Source organism: Perca fluviatilis, chromosome 19 (assembly GCF_010015445.1).
Source record: "Perca fluviatilis chromosome 19, GENO_Pfluv_1.0, whole genome shotgun sequence".
Lineage (NCBI taxonomy): Eukaryota > Metazoa > Chordata > Actinopteri > Perciformes > Percidae > Perca > Perca fluviatilis.
In genome coordinates this window covers 16,360,163-16,379,109 of record NC_053130.1, presented here as the reverse complement: position 1 = coordinate 16,379,109, position 18,947 = coordinate 16,360,163, and the positions used below count along the sequence as shown (strand labels likewise).

The 18,947-nt window shown below is 39.7% G+C and overlaps 1 protein-coding gene across 2 annotated transcripts in view; it reads right to left on the bottom strand.

The window, feature by feature from the left end:
• zcchc24 (zinc finger, CCHC domain containing 24) overlaps positions 1–16,357 on the bottom strand; it is a 33,336-nt gene extending 16,979 nt beyond the window's left edge. For both annotated transcript variants that reach the window (XM_039784711.1, XM_039784710.1), the window contains exons 1-2: positions 15,846–16,357; positions 12,299–12,499 (exon numbers count right to left, since the gene is read on the bottom strand). In XM_039784711.1, the coding sequence (XP_039640645.1) occupies positions 12,299–12,499; positions 15,846–16,085 (441 nt within the window). In that variant the 5' untranslated portion in view covers positions 16,086–16,357. The remainder of the gene's footprint in view (positions 1–12,298; positions 12,500–15,845) is intronic.
• Between the last annotated feature and the right edge of the window lie 2,590 nt (positions 16,358–18,947).

Genomic DNA, 18,947 nt, shown 5'->3' with positions numbered 1-18,947 from the left:
AGCAAATGGTATGTGAGCTCATTCGACATCACTAGTCAACTAGCACTGGTCTGAACCTGCACTGCACCCATGTGGGTCAGGGTGCTATTCTTAAAAAGGTTTCATATTCTAGAAGCTCTTTATTTTAGCTATTCAGTCCCAGTTGTTTCCAGGTCTAAATATGCCTATGAGGCATCTGTACTGCAAGTCATTTGCTGCATTTATCTTAGATGTAATGTGTGAGGGAAGCAGCAGAAACGGTGGACCGCAAAGAAAAGTAAAGTGTTATGTGCTAAGAAACCATAAAAATATATAATCAAACTTCAATCTTAACAGGCAACACTTCCCAAAAGGATCACAAACCCACATGGGCCTGAAACAATGCAATATCACCAGTGCAGTCTATTTAAGGTGGACAGCAATGCATTCAAAATGACCTGAAGCTAAATATTGTTACATAAGTAAGCAGTGACGCTTGAGGTTACAGGTTTTAACCTTGTGGGTTTCTGGGTTTAACCACTGAGATCACAAGTCTCACCGTGACACTGAAGGGAGGATGTCAAGAGGACAACCACTCCAACTGTTTTAAAGCATAACCACAAGTCCATTTCCAGCTCCATGGAGACGCTAAAATAGTTCATTCTAGGAAATGGCCTCTGGCAGAGTAAGTGCACTGTGTATTTGTGTGTGTGTGTGTGTGTGTGTGTGTGTGTGAGTGTGTGTGTGTGTGCGTGCGTGTGTACACACACACACACACACGCACGCACACACACAAAATGCTTTATGTGAATAATCTTAAAACAGAATGAGTGTCTAGGTTGAACTTTTTCTCAGATTCTAGTGAAGTCCCGTAACAGTACCGGGCATATCACTTGTGTTTAGTCTGTTCTTTGACATGCTGAGATATCACACAGGGAAAAGGTAAATCAAGACAGCTGTACCAAAGATAAAACATCCCACAGCTGTCAGTCGATGAGTGGCGAGGCTATGCCAGAAAGTATCCAAAAAGGTATTTTGTGCTTTTAAATGTCATCAATTACCCACTGAGAAATTACTGAAGCATATTTACAAGAACAGTATGTTGGATCATAAAATTGTTATGGTTTCAAATATATTTGTATGTGTCCCTTTCAAATAAAACAAAGAGTAAAAAAACACAGGCAGTAATCATATAAACATCTCATATGACAGAAGTAAAACACAAGAAGAAATACCCCAGAAGAGCTTTTTTCATCAGTTTTATATAACCTTTTTAACTACCCACTGACATCCATGTGTTTTAAACTTTTGACAATATATTTTCAGTAAGTGGCTAGTAGAAGGATCATAAAACATTTTGCAGTTGTAGGAAACGATGCAGCTTTTTAATTATTATGTTGTGGGAAAAAAATTGGCAGAGTTAACACAAAATATGCTGATCTGTTGATTTAGATTAAAGCAAATCTCAGCTAAGTCATCTTTAATGATGGTATTCCTTACCAATTAAATTTGGTGACCTGCAATTTCTGGTTGTTTTAATAAACTGGAGGTGGAGGTCTTGTATTACGTGTTGTTGTAAGCAGCTGATTTCAACGTTCTGAAAATGAATACGGTTGTTTTGATTTTGCCCAACCAAATAATGAGAGGATATTTATTTTCAAGGAAATTGACACATATTGATAACTATGATTGATTTAGTGGTACTTCAACAGACCGGTATTATTCTAAATTCTCATCTTACCCGGTTCTTTTGAACAGGAGTTCTATATAATGCATACAGGCAATATAGATATGCCATGTGTGCACATATGTGTGCTTGTGTGTGTACCTCAAAGTTTTTCTCCTCAGTAACAGACCCACGTAATTCGTGTCCAAGACAGCTGCAGAGGCATATTACCATGCCAGCGCGCGCTTTGCCAAAACCCCATTCCCAGATTCCTAGATTTCCACAACCCAGCTTCCCTAATCGGCCACGGATCTCAGTGTCATGTTGTTGGATGACTGATGGATACCCCTGAGAGTCAAGCATGTGGGTGTTTTGCTTTATACCAATAACAATCTTTTCTTTTAAAACTGATGTTTTTGACAGAATCCTTTCTCTCTTTTCATGCTTCATTCATAGAAAACACACGTATGTGCCAACTGGGCCTTGGAATCTGCCCTGGTTAAACCCAGAAGCTCAGTTCTATCAACGCACCAGCTTGACATTGAAGCTGCCTTATTTTTTATTTATGTTTTACAGCTATAGGATGAGTTTACCATACTACACTTACCATATGTACACGGTGTTAAGAGCAAATGCTAAGTGGGGCCATGGGTGTGAATTTCCCCCATGCCCTCTCTTAGCCTTGGTCCCACTAAAGCCCATCGTGCTGTGCAGCTGCACAGCAGCATTGGGTTACCAGGCCAGTGAATGACAAGGGCAGGTTGGGTGGCGGACTGGGGCATACAGAGGTGCACACAACATCTTGTCATCTGTCACAGGAAGTTCATACTGCTGCTGTCTATGTCTGCATGTAATGCCTGTAGTTGTGTGTATGTTGGAGGATGTGTTTGTGAGTGTGTGTGTGTCTGTATATTCCTGTAAGTCACTCTGACGGATATACTGCACACGTGTGTTGCTAATCTAAGTGTCACTTGGTGTCAATGCTATATTGGACCTATGGCCCTATATGGTTCCTCAGTGCTCTCGCTATAAAGGCTCTTTCTCTGTATAACTCCTCAAAAATAAAATGCGTTGACAGGTAGTGGCCACGTCTGTTTTTCACAGTGATGTCTGTCTGCTATGACACTATGAAAGAGAAAAGTTGTCTGTTACAAGATGTCTCCAGCATCCCTGATAAGCCTTATCAGTTTACAGGGCATTCCCTACACATTCTCAGTCTCTGTCTCTCTCTTTGGTGACCTGACTGAGTGAGTGTTGGAGCAGAGACAGACGCAGGGCCTTCAGAGCCTTTGCTCCTACTGGAAGGAAGATCAGGGGTCACCCTGTAAAAACATTCCCATGGTGCACCTCCCCCCAGCCCTCATCCCTGCCAGAAACTTCCCGACACACTACAGGGCAGTGCAGACAGACAGAGAGGAGAGACAGAAAAAGTTTCTAAATTAAATGCAGGTTGTGTTTACAGTAAGTAAAGGGGCAGTCACCAAAATCTTTTTTTACTTGAAAGTTACAGAAGCACTGAATGAGACCTACAATTAAACTTGAGTTACAGAGAACACATTATGACCATATAAAAGTAGGTAACTCTAACTGTATAAGTTCAAAAGTATAAAAGTTATTTCCCTGACAATACCTTATAAACTGGTGCTCCAAAAGCACAAAGAATTGCACAACTGCCACAATATACTGTTAGGCTGACTTGGGCTCGATTCTTCTACACACAACCTTGTGACTTCACATATTCATCACAACTTTGTTTTAATTTATGGTTAACACAGTCCTGATTCCTGAGAGGGCTGGAGCTCCTGGGTAGCCTGCCAGAGAAGGACTTCAAGATACTTAAACATAAAGAGAGAGAGCGAGAGAGAGAAAATGTCACAAAATCAAAACCACAGAAGAGGCCCCTATAGTCTATATGTTGACATATAGACAAGCAGACTATATAGAGGACTGCCTGTGTGGTTTGTTGTTGTAATTCTTTTTTTCTCTGTAAAATCCAAGGCTCTATCCAAACATACTTGAGTCCGACACACCACTGTAAGGCAGTGAAGGCCCTGCTGGGGGAACAATACACGCCTGCCTTCCTGACCTCTCTGTCTAGCAGATCCTACAGACATACAATGACTGCCTTAATTACCAGCCTCCATTCCCACCACTTGGGCTTTCCCCAATGGTGCCCATTCACAACTGCAGTCTCTCCCTAAGGTGCCCATTGAAGCGCGACACAAAGCGAGCAGTGTCAGTCCCTGATCTCTTGACACCAAATCCAGTCCTGTGTGCCAGCCCTAGCAGCTTCACAGTGTCTCTGTCTGTCCGTCCGGTTGACGGTCATCTCTGTCAGCCTGTCTCATATCACGTAAGAATTTCTGTCGTTCACGTGACAAGAATCGGTGCTGTTCCGAGGAACAGTTAGTTTGACCACATTGGTATAGTGTGTCAGCTGTAAAAGAGGGTTGACTATCAGTCCGTTAGTATGCAAGTTTTATACAACGGCATGAGAAAAAAGGTCCAACCTGAACCCTGAACTGCTGCATTTATGGGGCTGAAAATAACCATTAGTATCATTATTGATTAATCTGAAGATTATTTTCTCGATACATAATAAAACGAATAATTGTTTGGTCTATAAATCCCCAGAAAACAGTGAAAAGTGCCCGTCACAATTTCCAAAATTCCAAGGTGTCATCTTTTTTGTCTAATCAACAACTGTAGTTGCATCAATCAAAAAACAATGCAAAACGATTTAGTGTGTAAATGGGAATTATCTCTAAAATCAACACATTCAAACATTTTGCATATGATGGGCATACAGTATATATTATTATAGGGGGTTGACAATACTGATGTGATGATATCTGATTTGAAAATATGGCTTATACCAAAGGAGGTTACTTGAGCGAACATTAGGATTAAGTATGAGCTAGCAAAGCATTCTGGCCCTGGTGTACTAACGGGACATCACGCTGTAGTGAAAATCTGACCTCTGATCCCTCCCTCCTCCCTCAGTGAAAAGTGAACCATCCTGTTTTAGTTCCTGAGGCCTCAGTATATGGCTGTTGACCTGACCCCCATAACACTGTAGTTGTGTTAAGGTACAAAAACCTGGGAGTCCAGATAGCTCAGTTGGTAGAGTGGGCACCCATATAAAGAGGTTTACTCTTTATGGCCGAGGGTTAGACTCCGACCTGCAGCCCTTTGCTGCATGTCATTCCCCCTCTCTCTTCAGCTGTCTTCAGCTGCCCTGTCAAAATTAAAAGCCAAAAATGCACCAAAAAATAATCTTAAAAAAAAAAAAAAAAGTAACTGTGCTGGTGTTGTTGCCATTGTCCTATAGTCTAATCAATTTTCTGACATCCTGATGTTTTGGCTGTAGAACTGGAATGGTATCCAGGGGTTTGTGCGAAGGTACGATAAGACATAAAGAATATAAAGGAGACTAGATTCTAAAATAAGTGTTGACGTGGTTTCTCTCATGCTGCAGCGACACGCTTCCATAAAGCAATGTGACGAGCAACGGCCTCAAACACATTATTGTTTATTTTCTTTTATTAACTCATTTCTCAGCACTGCATTTCACAGTGCTGGCTCAGAAACATGCCTGGAAATAGATTTATATAACAAAGTATTATATAAAAAAACTCTCAAAATTAAAATACAATAATCTAGCATCATTTAGACAATGCACCCATAATCTGAGAGTGGCAGGAAGAACTAATCAGATGATAGGAGGTGCAAAATCCATTCGAGATGAGACAACTGATGAATTTAGTGTCAGCTTACCTTAAAGAAGCTAAATTTGTTTAGTTTTTTTAACATAATAAGCAGACACTAAGTCGGTATATTGTGTCTTCATACAGCTCTGAGTTTGGATCTGCCATTGTCATTTCACCGACTGGATTACAACATTTAATCGGAAAGCAGCTGTAAATTTACCTGACTATGGTTAAATGTAACAGTGCACCTCATCTCAGAGATGGGGTTATAGTGTCACAGTTACCAAAACAGGAAATGGTGCGATTGTTGTATCAGCAAAAACTGAGAGGAAGAATGGGATTTCTGTACAGAACACAAACCAGCTGGCAGGAAACCGCACTTTTATCATTCTTTTAACTTTGATTTCCTTTCAGGGGAAGTGCCCTCTCCCCTTTCGCTGGCTCGCTGGCTCTCAGCTCTTGTGCCCTTCTCAGGCTTTCGAACTATAGCCTCTCTGTGTCTGACAGCGCTCCATGCCATGACAGTGACACATCTAAACTGCCTGCCACAACAAATATCTACAGCCATGTCAGAATTGTCGCCAGGGTACAAAGATCATGGGGGTAAAATGTGAAACATTCTCTAATGACAGATGTTGTGTGACTGAGGTGTTGAAAGATTGTTTATCGACAGGGTAACAAACTGAGAGAGAGAGAGAGAATGAAACAAAGACAAGAAAAAAGACAACGCCTGGCTGAGGCTGAGGAAAATGTAAATACATGATTCCCAATAAAGATATCTTTCAGTGAAGGCAGGAGGTTGGTTAAATAGAGATTAGAAAAGCTAAAGGACAGATGTAGAATCAATGTTCTTTCTCCTCCCAGGAACATTAGCCTCCAGGGAACAGCATAACGTCTCCAGCAACGTTAAGCCCACATAATCTGTTGAACTATTGAATAATCAGCACCGCACTAACTATCAAAGAGCGCTAGAGAGCTATTTTGGACAATTTAACAGCATGTTTCCAATACAAGAGTTGACAAATGTTTTGCCAGTTTGAGGCAGATCTGTTCTGAATATGGGATAGAAGCTGCACACAGGAATATTAAACTGGATTTTAGATTATGCTATAGCTTTTTTTGTTGACTGGAAAATTTGAATTTCACAGGAAGCTACAGGTTATGAACCAAATTCTGTACAATGGGAGAGAAAGGCATTTTGGCTTAAATACTAGAGCCAGCTGGGAAAAAATTGACCTTGAACAGGACGACAAAGTTGTTTCTGATTAACTGTTGAACCGTTGAAAAGGCAAACACTATAATTCCATGGGAGCACTCTACCTTCCAGATGTGAATGTGGTAGCCTATACTCCTTATGCAAATATTCACTGGGACTTTTATATGAATAAAAGAATACCCCTACTCAAAACACTTATATAATGTTTTTGCGTATCCTTCAAACATTTTCTTTTTTAATGCATTTGTTTATCTGCAATTATAAGCAGAGGATTTTCTACAAAGGTTTGTTTCAGTTAAGTCTATTTGTGCCCTAAAGACTCCAGAAAATGTCTGTTTATTATATTCTACAGCCCCTAAAGTCTTGCTCAGAATAGATTTGATTGAAAAAAGGTAGAGAGCATGCTGAAAAGGCAAAAACTCATCTACAGACCTCAAAGTGATTCAATTGAAACTTTTAAGGTCCAATGTGTAGGAATTTCTCCCATCTAGCGTTGAGATCATATATCAACTCTCTCGCGCCACGCAGTTCAAAGTACATATTGCAGCTACGGCAGCCTTCGCGCTTCAAAAAGCGAAGGTGTACAAAAGGCCGTCTGTCAGCCGTGGTTGTTGGAGTGCATGTCGGAGAGTGGCGCGGACGCGCGCTTCACACCACGAGCAGGCACGCGCGCCACCCGACGGAAAGGAGAAAGAAAGAAAAGGAGACTGCAGCGGTCCGGAGGATAATTAACTAGTTGAAATTTGCTCCAATGTTCACTCTTTTTTTCTGATGACACCAGTCTCTTGCTCTTTTCAATATCCGTTTTCTTATTCTGGGCCAAGAAGAAGACTCCTGTTCCTGAAATTTGGATTTTGAATACGTGTGGTCCTCCATGTTCCCTTCTTCAAACTTGCCGGGGCCGGGAAGCGACGATACCCAATAGCAGCAGCTGTGAGTCGAAAACGCGAAAGGCGGAGCAGTATGTCCTGTATGTCCCTTCCCGGCTAACGTATTTCAAGATGGCGCATGAATATGGAGCATCTACCCCAGTTCATGCAAATGCAAATGTAAAATTTCAAGTCAATAGGAATACTTGGAATTGATGGTGGTGGTCAATATTCATAAAAAAGGACGCATTTGTGAAGGGCAATACAGATTTTGATAATGAACAACTACAAAAGTTACACACTGGACCTTTAATATTAGAGTAACAAACGGCAGGGAATTGGGTGTGCCCGTGCAGGACTAAAATACTTGTTTTCCAAGAGTGTGGCACACAGACAGTGCTGTGTACATGTAACACTGGTACATTACAAACTTGCAATTTGTATTTAACACATTACCCCTTTATACCTCACCCCCCCCCACACACACACACACACACACACACTCTACCCCCATTCCCTTCTATACAACAACAAATTGAAACAGTAAAACAAAGTGGTTGCACAATTATCCCAGAAAGACTGCCAACCAAATTCGGAAATGGATCACTGGTCCTTCGAAGGCAAACACTGGAAGATTTAAAACCAACTACGTGCTGGTGTTTGTTATGGTAGACAAAGTGGGCTGCAGTAATGACGAGTCATTAAGTTTATCACCACGACCAAAGGAAAAGCACACATTTTGTCAAGTCACACATTACTCAAAGTGAGATTTGCCTCTGGTGTGAAGAGGCCCTCACTTCACAGCTCGCGTCAGGTCTCTGTGTTGACAACTGTTATGGGAGATTATGGTGACCATTTGTCACAAAAGACAGACTGCTGCTGAAATTACCAACACATGAGGTGTGAGGTCCATCACGGTTATTGGCATATGGTCACAGATACACATCAGATGCATGCAGGAGGAGATACAGGCATGAGTGACTGATAGGGACTGGGATGAGAGGAGATGTCAGCACTTTTACAAAGTGAGTTCCTTTTGAAGTTCATCTAATGCAATAAGAAGAGTCCAGTAACTTGAATGATTTTGTTACATTTCAGCATATATATGTCTCACGTGGGACACATTTTGGTCCATGTCAACTCACTGTAAACATTGTGCTTAGTCAGATATCACTTCAGAAATAAGTAGAGCAGAAGCCAAAAGAAGAAAAAAAAAGTTTGAAATTGATACTATATCTACGCACATTCAACAAACACCATAACTTTATGAAAAGGCACATTATCCTGGTGTGATAAAGAAGGCTCTGTATGTGGATCAATGAGCTGTGTTTGTGATCAACACATTAGTGATGCTCTTTGCCCTGCTCTTCTTTACAGATGCATTCATACAAAACATTCCATGTTTAAGTGTAGTCATTGGCTTAATGTATGATACATTACATTTTCTCACAGTGGGCCAAAAAAGACAAATCTGTATTATAGGTTTAATCACCATTGTGTTGTGCATCCTTCAGTGATATATAGTGACTTAACAGACGTGACATGAAAATCTTCAAGATTACAACTTTTAACTTTGATAATTGCACATTCAGAAATGTAAATCTTATATTATAGAGAAATGCTTCTAACAGAAATAGGCAAAAGGGTGAAAGAAGAAGTAGTGATGGATGTCATGTCAGTTATTTTTGGCTTTTAAGCTTTTATAAGAATAAGTATTCTACCAGTTTCGAAATATCTGAAATTCCTGCTAAGAGTAAAAAAACATGCTCAGGAAACTATAATTCTGAAGGACTGAATCGGGGGAATGCATTGCGACCAGGAATGGGGCATAGTAACTCTCAGAGACACATAAAACACGCAGACCAGCAGCAGCCACCCCCTCATACCCACAAACCTGCATTCTGGCAAAGACATTTTCCATGAGTTAATCTTTCTACAGGGAGACATAGCAAGAAGATGTCATTCAATGCATCATTTTGATCACTCAAATCAGATGTGGGGCCAACTGTTGAGAGGATTAGTCCACTGAACAGAACCAAATCATGAGTGCAAGTGGAAGACATCTTGGAAGGGGGCCAAAGCGTGGCAGTGAGGGGCATTCTGCTCATAACTGGGGGAGCGACCTCATTTTCAGAATAAAAGCAAGTTTACATAACACCTCTCTACCCATGACAGGGAGCACTGGGCAGCTGCTGCCAGGCCTGTGGCTTTCAGTCAACTACCAAGAGTTCCCTGAAAAATTATTCTCTCGGCAGCCACAAGCCTCCTCTTTGTGTTTCCAACATTAACATGTTGAAACTAAAAAAGGTCTTAAATTGCAAGTAATGCATAAACACTTTGGTAACCTCAACTATTTAATTGCCCGACTCTTATTCTCTCAGAACCAAGCAATGGAAGGGATCAGGAAACCCTCAACCACAGTGACTAAGGTAATGGATCCAGCACTGTCTACATCCTTGACTCTCCTTCAGCTGCAAAAAAAAAGTCAACTTTGCCAGAGGTAAGGTGATTATAAAGCATATGATTCAAAATGTTGATAATAAAAAATAACCTGACTCACCCACAACAGTAATTATACAATTAACACATTTGAACCTCATCAAATACGTTTTGTGGGTTTTGTGGACAAAAAGCAGAATATCCCCAGCCGTATTCTTTAAATAAAAAATAAAAAAATCCAAATGTAAATAAATATAATATTATTGAATTTTAACTTATGAAAGTTACCCTTACATAAACTCAACAATAAAAGTCACAGCACAAAACAACACTATAAAACATGTTGAGGTGAAGTAGAAGAGGAAGACTGTACATGTCATTAGAATTTGATTCTCCATGTTGGATCAGGAAAACATACTTAGCAGCATTCTGTGAAGCAGGAACCTCTGTTTTCATTGGCAAAGAACCTCTGGACAGTACAAACTATTAGCAGGGACACACTCATTGTCAAATGCATTCCATTGCAGGCAAATACCAGAACTCATGGGCACACAATTGATCACTGCACCTTGTGAAACAGAGTAATGTAGGACAAGAAAATATTGTTTGGAAAATGACGCAAGTCTTGGCTAATAGGTAAGTTGAACACTCTCGCAAAATGTGTGTCACATCTGCTATTTGGGTCTTCAGCTGGTTAAGTAAGAAAAGGCACGTAATGACATGTGGCAATAGTGTAACTGATGTAGCACAAATGGAAGGTAAATTTATGGAGGGAAAAAAAAAGCCCAGGAGAGACCTAAATAACTGAGAGGGTGTTGAACTGTGTAGGTGCGGAGGCCGTTTGGAGACTTTGCCGCTTTTTGAGTTACTGTTGGCAGTTTAACGAACAGCTGAAATATAAACCAAAAGATGTCTCAGTGTGATTTTGAGGTCCATCCCTGAATGCTAACATCTACTGTATATTGTATGATTGATTTCACAGCCTCTACTGTGAACAGGGTATTCTGTTTTATAAAGTAACATTTTGACCTTTTCATTTTAGAATGGTACAGTCAAGATGACCAGTTTTAGTGTACACAGCATATGGTTTCAGAAAAGGTAATTAACACACTAGATTACTATTATTATAATTATTATTACGAAATGCACACCTGCTCCAATGTTGAGTTTCAGTATCATTTGATCAATGCTCACATCAACAACTACAGCATTACATAAAGGAAAACAAAGTTTACATTTTGCAAGATATACTACGACCCAAAGTTCCCGTTGGACTTGTCAATAGATGATCTAATTCCCTCATATTGCAGCTTGGAGCTGTCCAGGAGATATTTCATCAGTACACAGGTCATTTACAGACCTCCCGAGACCAGTCATCATATGTCATAAAGTGAGTCAAAGCATTTTAATCTCACATCTGCTCCTCATTACCATTCCATGCAAAAGAAACTATGGGTTGGGCTTAGGTTATTGCACATCACCCAAGGAAAGGGAGAGAAGAAATAGAGGAGAGGCAAAAAAGAGAGTGAGAGAGAAGGGAGATCATTAGGCACCTCAAGTCCAACAAAAAAACAACTGTGTAAAAGTTCCACAATTTCCGAGGAAAAGTGACATTGTGTTCCTCCTATGAAATCAGATCACTTCAGTCCCAGTCATGGAGTTTGCCTCTTACAAGGCGTTATACACAACAATGACAGATCCACCACAGCAATTTCATAGTCCATTCCTTCCTCAACAACTCCTGCAAACTCCACAAAATATCACCTCACTTATGCTAAGTAGTTACTCTGCATGAACACAATATCTGTAACTCAGAAGGACAAGTTTTTCTGTCATTTACGTGGAGATGTTTACACACCTGTATCAACCAGTAGCATCAAGTCAGGCTCCCAACCAGGGCCTTATTCTTAAAATAGACATTTCTGCCCAGACCTCATTTAAAGTAAATTGGCAGGGATCGTTTAAAACCTAAAATTCTTCCGGTGCTTTCCATGATGAGTTTAGATTTCAGGAGATGGTAGCCTAAATACAACATATTTAGCTACAAGACATGTATGTGTATTTGTTGATGCTTTTTTTTCATTCTTGAAAACATGCTAACGCAGCTAACATGACAATCCAAGGCAAAAACAGACAGTTTCCCATTTGACTCTTAAAGTAGCTTAACAAGTTTATTTATCATGGTTATAACGGTTTCTAGTCGTGTAATGCTGTGGCAGTTAAGATGCACACAAGCACACATGACTACAGAAGACAGAGGCCAGCCTGTTTAACAAGTAGGTCAGACCAGAGCCAAAGAGGAAGAGAGAGAGCAAGAGAGAGCAAGAGAGAGAGACAGAGAGACAAGCATTTGCAGGAGCAAGCACAGCTTTTAGTACCATCATTGGCTTGGATGAACCATATCAAAAAAGGCACTAAAATATGTGTGTATGATCCTCACCTGAGGGCAGTCCTTGATGTAATGGCCCTTGTTGAAGCACAAGTGGCATAAGTAGTTGGGTGGGGGTCTTTTGTTTGGTTTTCTTGGCTCTGAAGAAAGGGAAAGGTCTGAGAAATGGTCCGTCAGGGTGTTGAGTCCATCCACGATGTTGTTAAGGGAGCCATAGGGTGACACGTTCTTATACACGTTGTTGTTTAAGGCCTACAAAATAAGAATAATATCAGAAAAGGTTTGTCATGTATAATATATTGTACATAAAATAAACAACAATCTTGGGGTGCCTTCACACTAAATTCACATACAGTCACCAGCTTTGAGGTCCATAATGTGCGGGAAAACGTTACCACATACAAGATAGTATCAAGATAAAATATTGCATTTCTGGTTTTTGAGTGTTCAAAATGCTGAGGTTAATCACCAATTTCCTTTGAGTGCTCTCTGTCCTAATTTCTGTTGTGCCAAAAAATGAAGATAAAAAAAAACCCTCCAACATAATTTCTCTCATTAAATTCAGAACATCTGGCGAGCGGCCTAGCTGTGCTCATGATCTGGAAAAATACTGAGCATGTCCACAGAGAAAGACAGGACTATACAGAGGATGACTCATTGTAAACAAGATGGGAGGCATGTTCCCTCGCCAGCCTGTGGAACATCAGCAATGTCACCATGCACTGTTAGTGGTTAACTAGCCATGGCCAGTGTTTGCAGTCTGCTCGGAGCCACAGATCGCAGTTTTGCATGCCACAGGGCCCGGTGAATTCATAGAAGATGCCCTCTGAATATTAATAACAGGGAAAGCATTGCCTGCAGTTCCTTATTTTCCTTCTCATTCGTGTGTTCCTGAGTTCAAATATGATCCAGAAACGACAGACAGGAATTGACCTCTGGGTTAAATTAAGCTGATTTTAGCACAGACATTTCTATTTTCAGATGTTCAGGTAATTAACTCCTGTGGACAAGTTGCTAAACAAACGGTCTAACTTGTCATCTGCCTTGACATTTGATAGTTTAATGCAACAATGGCAAATATTTGAGACACCACCCACAAGTAAAAACATCAGTGAGTGCATGGAATCCACAGATAAACTCTTCCTCTTCCACTGACGGTCATGTCTCTTTTTGGGGCACAGATTTGTGTCTGGGAAACGATTTTACTGTTGATGTTCAGTGTTGCACAGCACAGAAACCTTCGACTTGGCAACCTGGCCAGGGCTGAAAGCCAAATCTTTATCTGTGGGCTGTGAGATTGTCTTGCTAACCAGCTCCAGCTTTAAGACTTGTGTTCATTTACTGCATGTAGTCATCGTAAATCAAGCATTACGGCTCTGTAGTTTCTCAAGTTTTCCATCTGCCATTTGTTTTTTTTTGCTCTGTGTACTGTATTACTGTGTTGCGTATATTACCTCTCCTTGAGGAAATGTGCATGTTTGTGTAATCACTAATATTAAGTCTTGGTTGTAAAATTATTTTAACAAATATAAAACAGTAAACTTTGCTCAGTTTATGTTCCTCACATTTATTCAGTTTGGCCTGAAACCTTCTACTGTCAGCCCAAAGGAAACTGATTTCACACACATCTGCTAATGGTGGGGAGAGAGTTTGTTTATTTTGTGTGCCTGTATGTGTATGTGAGTGAGTGAGTGAGTGAGTGAGTGAGTGAGTGAGTGAGTGAGTGAGTGAGTGAGTGAGTGAGTGAGTGAGTGAGTGAGTGAGTGAGTGAGTGAGGGAGTGAGTGAGGGAGTGAGTGAGAGACTCAGCAGGAGGATGTGTGTTTATGTGTGTGGCAATGGATGTGTATGTATGCGTTGGGCACACAATGAGAACACAACTGGTATCATGGGTAGAATAAATTCCACAGGAAATTACTATAGGGTTAGATTAGTCCAGAATGGCTATACATGTTCAAATTCTAGACTAGAAGTAGGTTACAATGGAAGAAAAAGTGACAAACATTTATATAAAGTGCTCAAGATTGTAATAAGAATACCAGACTTGTGCCAGTCAACAACAAATTCATTAATTATCACTGTTTCACTTCAAGTGGACTTTTGTGTAATCCTTCGCTGCGACAACAACCACATTTTGCATTACTCATCTCATCATCAAATCTCTGCAGCGGTTTATTTTACTTGGCTTACTCGGTATAGTAAGTTGCAAAATGCCCCCCACCCCTTAAACTGTTTCCAGACTTTTTGTGTTCCCTCAGTTTGAAACCCTTTATACTCATGCGGATTGAATGGCATTACACAAGTGCGTGTAATGTATATTGTGCACACCCAATTTTCAGAGGACTGTTTCATGTTAAATGACTTCAAAGGGCCTCTATGGTTACCACCATAATAATGGACACTGGCTCTAGATGGTGAATACACCATCCATCCACTACTTCTGTTTCCTAGAGTTTCCAACACATAGCGTCATATTAACATAGATCTAAGAAACTCAACTGCAGTGTAATCAACACTCTGGGAAGCTTGCTGTATATATATATATATATGTATTATTTTTCTGTGTGTGCTGTATGTATAGTATGTGTGGGTGGGTGGGTGCTCCTTTTTGCATAGTATGGCCTGCAGTATCAGGTTTGCACCCTGCACACATTATTTATTAATATGTTTGTTCCTAAAATTATACTGAGCTAGCTACAAAAATAGACTATATGTACACAAGGATTGATTTTGTTTGACCAACCAGTCTATTTGAAGAAGTCAGATACAGCAGATCTCAGCAGGAGGCTGCAGTGGACCGCTCTTTCCTGACAGAGGCGTGCAGGGGAATCTATTTTCATCTGTCCCTCTTTACCTTTCTGATCTGAGACATGTCTGATTAAAACACTTTTTGGCTCAACAGTTTCTCCTTTAATTGCAACCATTACTCAGCATGCTGAGAACAGATCTCTGTATCACACATTATTTAATGACATTATAGGGAAAGGGAATTTTACTGAGAAACTTTGTTGATTGATATTTAACTATAACATAATATCTAATGGTCGTACTTGCTTATTTAAGATTTAAGAAGCTTACCCACATTACATTTTTCAAACAATCCTATATTATTCCTGCTATTAGTATATAACTGAGGTATTCAGAGTAGGCTATAGTAACACTGTCTGTGACACTACTGACTATTAGTGTACTGATTACCTCCTGTGGAATTATATTTACAGTATTTCCTTTATTTTAAGTGATATTTAATTTACAGTATAGCCTATAGCTTCTTATTGTGTTATATAAAGTATAAAAACTTGGCCTAATAGATGTTCTGATATATTGTTTATAACGAGTGTTGTTCAACAATATTCAAAATACCCTTAAAATGTTGATTTAAAGACTAATTGAAGTTATTGTCATATTAGAAATAGCCTATGATAGCGGTTATGTATCCTACAAGAATAGCCCATGCTGTACACGCTAAAACATTTGCTGAACAGACGTGCAACTTTCAAATCGGTTTCTTACTATAGACCAGCAGCCTAACTCAACCACAATATTACAATCTGAAATAGGCTACTCCAGATATAGGCTATATGCATGCAATCTTTCACCTCATTCCGCTGCAGCTGAAAAAAGTTGTTGAGATAGTTTGAGCTCAGGGAAGAGCTCAAATCCGCTGCTGCGGGAGTCTTGCTGAAACTGTGATCCGGGTGGGAAGAGTTGGATTCGGGTCTGAATGCGTCAAAAGCGCTGGTCTGGTGGGGGTCTTGTAAGGAGAGATAGACCCAGTTCAGAAGCTGTGCAGGCTGGTACACGGAGGCACTCGTGTCTATGGCAGACAACAAGCTCATCTTTCAATTCAAATGGCTAAACTGGATTTTCCACCGCTGAATCTTGGACTGCTCTTAACTCTTTTGCCGTCTTGTTTTTCGTTCCAGTTCCCCGGCAGATGGCAAGTGCTCCTTTTTTCTTCCCGTAAAGGGCCCTGTCCTCCTCACGCCGGGAGCCTCGTCCCAGTTAGATGTTACTCAAAAGTCATTGCGCTAACATGTCAGTATAAAAAGTTTCCCCCTGCTCCCCATGGACCGCTATCTGCCTTTATTGCAGCGGGGCAGAGAGAGGCTCTTTGAATATGTAATGAGGACGGCTGTACGTCACCGAGGACGCAGGCCAATCAGCGCCTGATTTATATGAATATTCATTGCTGGCCCACTGGATGAGACAAATGGTTCATCTGCCTATTCCAGCTCTTTAACGCAGCTCAGCTTTACCAAAAGGTTAGCTTACATATTCTGCTACATCAATTAATAAACTAATTGAAATAACTATCTATGTTCCATATGGTGACATGTATTACTTAGCCTACTTACTTGTAATGTAGCCAAACATTAATAACATTTGTTTGTCTATAGGTGTTGAAAAGTGTGTGTGTGTGTGTGTGTGTGTGTGTGTGTGTGTGTGTGTGTGTGTGTGTGTGTGTGTGTGTGTGTGTGTGAGAGAGAGAGAGAGAGAGAGAGAGAGAGGGTGGGGGTGGGGGGTGGTTTGGAGTGGTGATAGGTGATAGGTGTTTTGTTTATTCAGGGTCAGAGGTGAGCAAGTTGCACCTAAATGACTAATATTTGGAGTGTGACCTATGTTAATTATTACCCTAACCTTGAGGGCTAATATTACGTCAACCGTGTTTCACTTGTAGCTAGTTAAATTCCAAACTCTGTCTATAATTCCGTCTGAAATAATATTTCTTCATGTGTCCAACAACAGAAACACTGGATCATTGGTGAATAAGCACCATTAAAAAAGACCAATCAATCAAATCAGTTAAACGATCAATAAAATCAGCACATAAAAAACAAGCCCCGCTCCATGGCTCTCTCAGGCCTTTCCAGCATGTCCCAGCCTCTAAGCCAACCTGAAAGTGGCAGGCAGGCCAGTATGATGTGGAAAAGACTGTTAAAAGAGCTCCATCTTGTGGCAAATGTCCTTACACACACACACACACACACACACACACACACACACACACACACACACAGATTATTTTTTGTAAAGCGCTTGAGAAGAAAGATGCTATATGAAATAAGTTTATTAGTATTAGTAATTTAATGTACAGACCCCATTATGTGTATATTTCTGTTACGGTTATTAGGCTACTATCAAAATATATAGTAAAAAGTATTATGATTATGCTTATTTTTGAAAGGTAAGTGCTGTAGTACAACCAGTAGGTGGGCATCTATGTGTGGAGTAGATTTGGAGACATGACTCTCTGTAATTATGACATTTCTTTTGGCAACAAATATTTACCAAAATTATGAAGTTTTTTTAAACTAAGTGCTGTAGTACAACTAGCAGCAGACGAATTATATGTGAGGTAAGTTTAGAGACATGACTCTATTTAATTATTAAAATATTAAATGTTTTTGGCAAAAAATATTGCCCAAGATTATGATGCTTATTTTTGAAAGGTAAGTGTTGTAGTACTAGCCTGGATGCCAGCTGAATTTAGCCCCGCCCACAACATTCGAGGTCTGGAAGTTCACATTCTGACTAGAATCTGAGTATGACGATGTCAGGCTACTGTAGTACAACCAGCAGGGGGGCTTCTATGTGTGGAGTAGTTTTGGAGACATGACTTATTATTATTAATTAATTTTTTTTAGCAAAATATATTCCCCAAAATTAAGCATATTCCTATTTTTTTTAAATTAAGTGATGTAGTAGGCCTACAACCAGCAGAAGACTAATTGTGTGGTAAGTTTAGAGAAACCATTCTATATTAAATGTTTTGGCAAAAATATTCCCCAAAATTATGATTATGCTTATTTTTGGAAAGTAAGTCCTGTAGTACAACTAGATGATTGTAATGAAATGAATGGACAATCATCTGAACTGTAATGTGTGAATTGCCTTTTGAAATAGTAGTTCTATGATGTTAAGTTGTGTCATATTGAACAGGTGATCTTTGTTAAATGAACAAATGATCTTACAGTTTTTTACGATCACTTTGCTACTAATTTCAGAACCTTGATGTCATTTTTCAAAACTCTAGACACAAAACTCAAAACGGTCATCACTTGTAACACAGGCTGTCCAATGTTCAAAACATTGCATTGTGCATTCATATCTTTAAAGAAATCTTGCACTTGCACAATCATTGGTTCAAAAAACTGATGGTGAAATACCATTGAAACGTTACTTTAGATCACCCACACAAAAGCTACCCATAGTTTCACTGGGTCATCGTTCGTACAAACTTTAAATATTGTAGTTCAAAATAGGTGATACATGTTTCATTATGGTACTAGATGTAAATACATCCCTGTAAAAGTATTGCAGTAGTAGAGAGAATACTACAGACACAGTGGAGTCATTGAACAAAATCTGAAATGTATTGATGAAAAAAATATTTTAGGTTTATTTGAATCAAAGCAAAAATAATTAGCTAGGAAATAGAAAAGAAAAGACAGTACTGTGAAACCTCAAATGCAGTGTTCCTCAACTTGATTGTACTTCACAGTAAAAAGCTAAACAAAGAAGTGATTACTGTACTTCTACATATACATCAACTCTGTCTTGTGGATTTGGCCACAGGTTCTCATCCACGTCACAATGGATGTTTTCATTAGCAAAACATCTTGGAAAAAACCTTCGGGCATGGTGAACAATGTGGTTCGGTATATATATATATATATATATATATATATATATATACA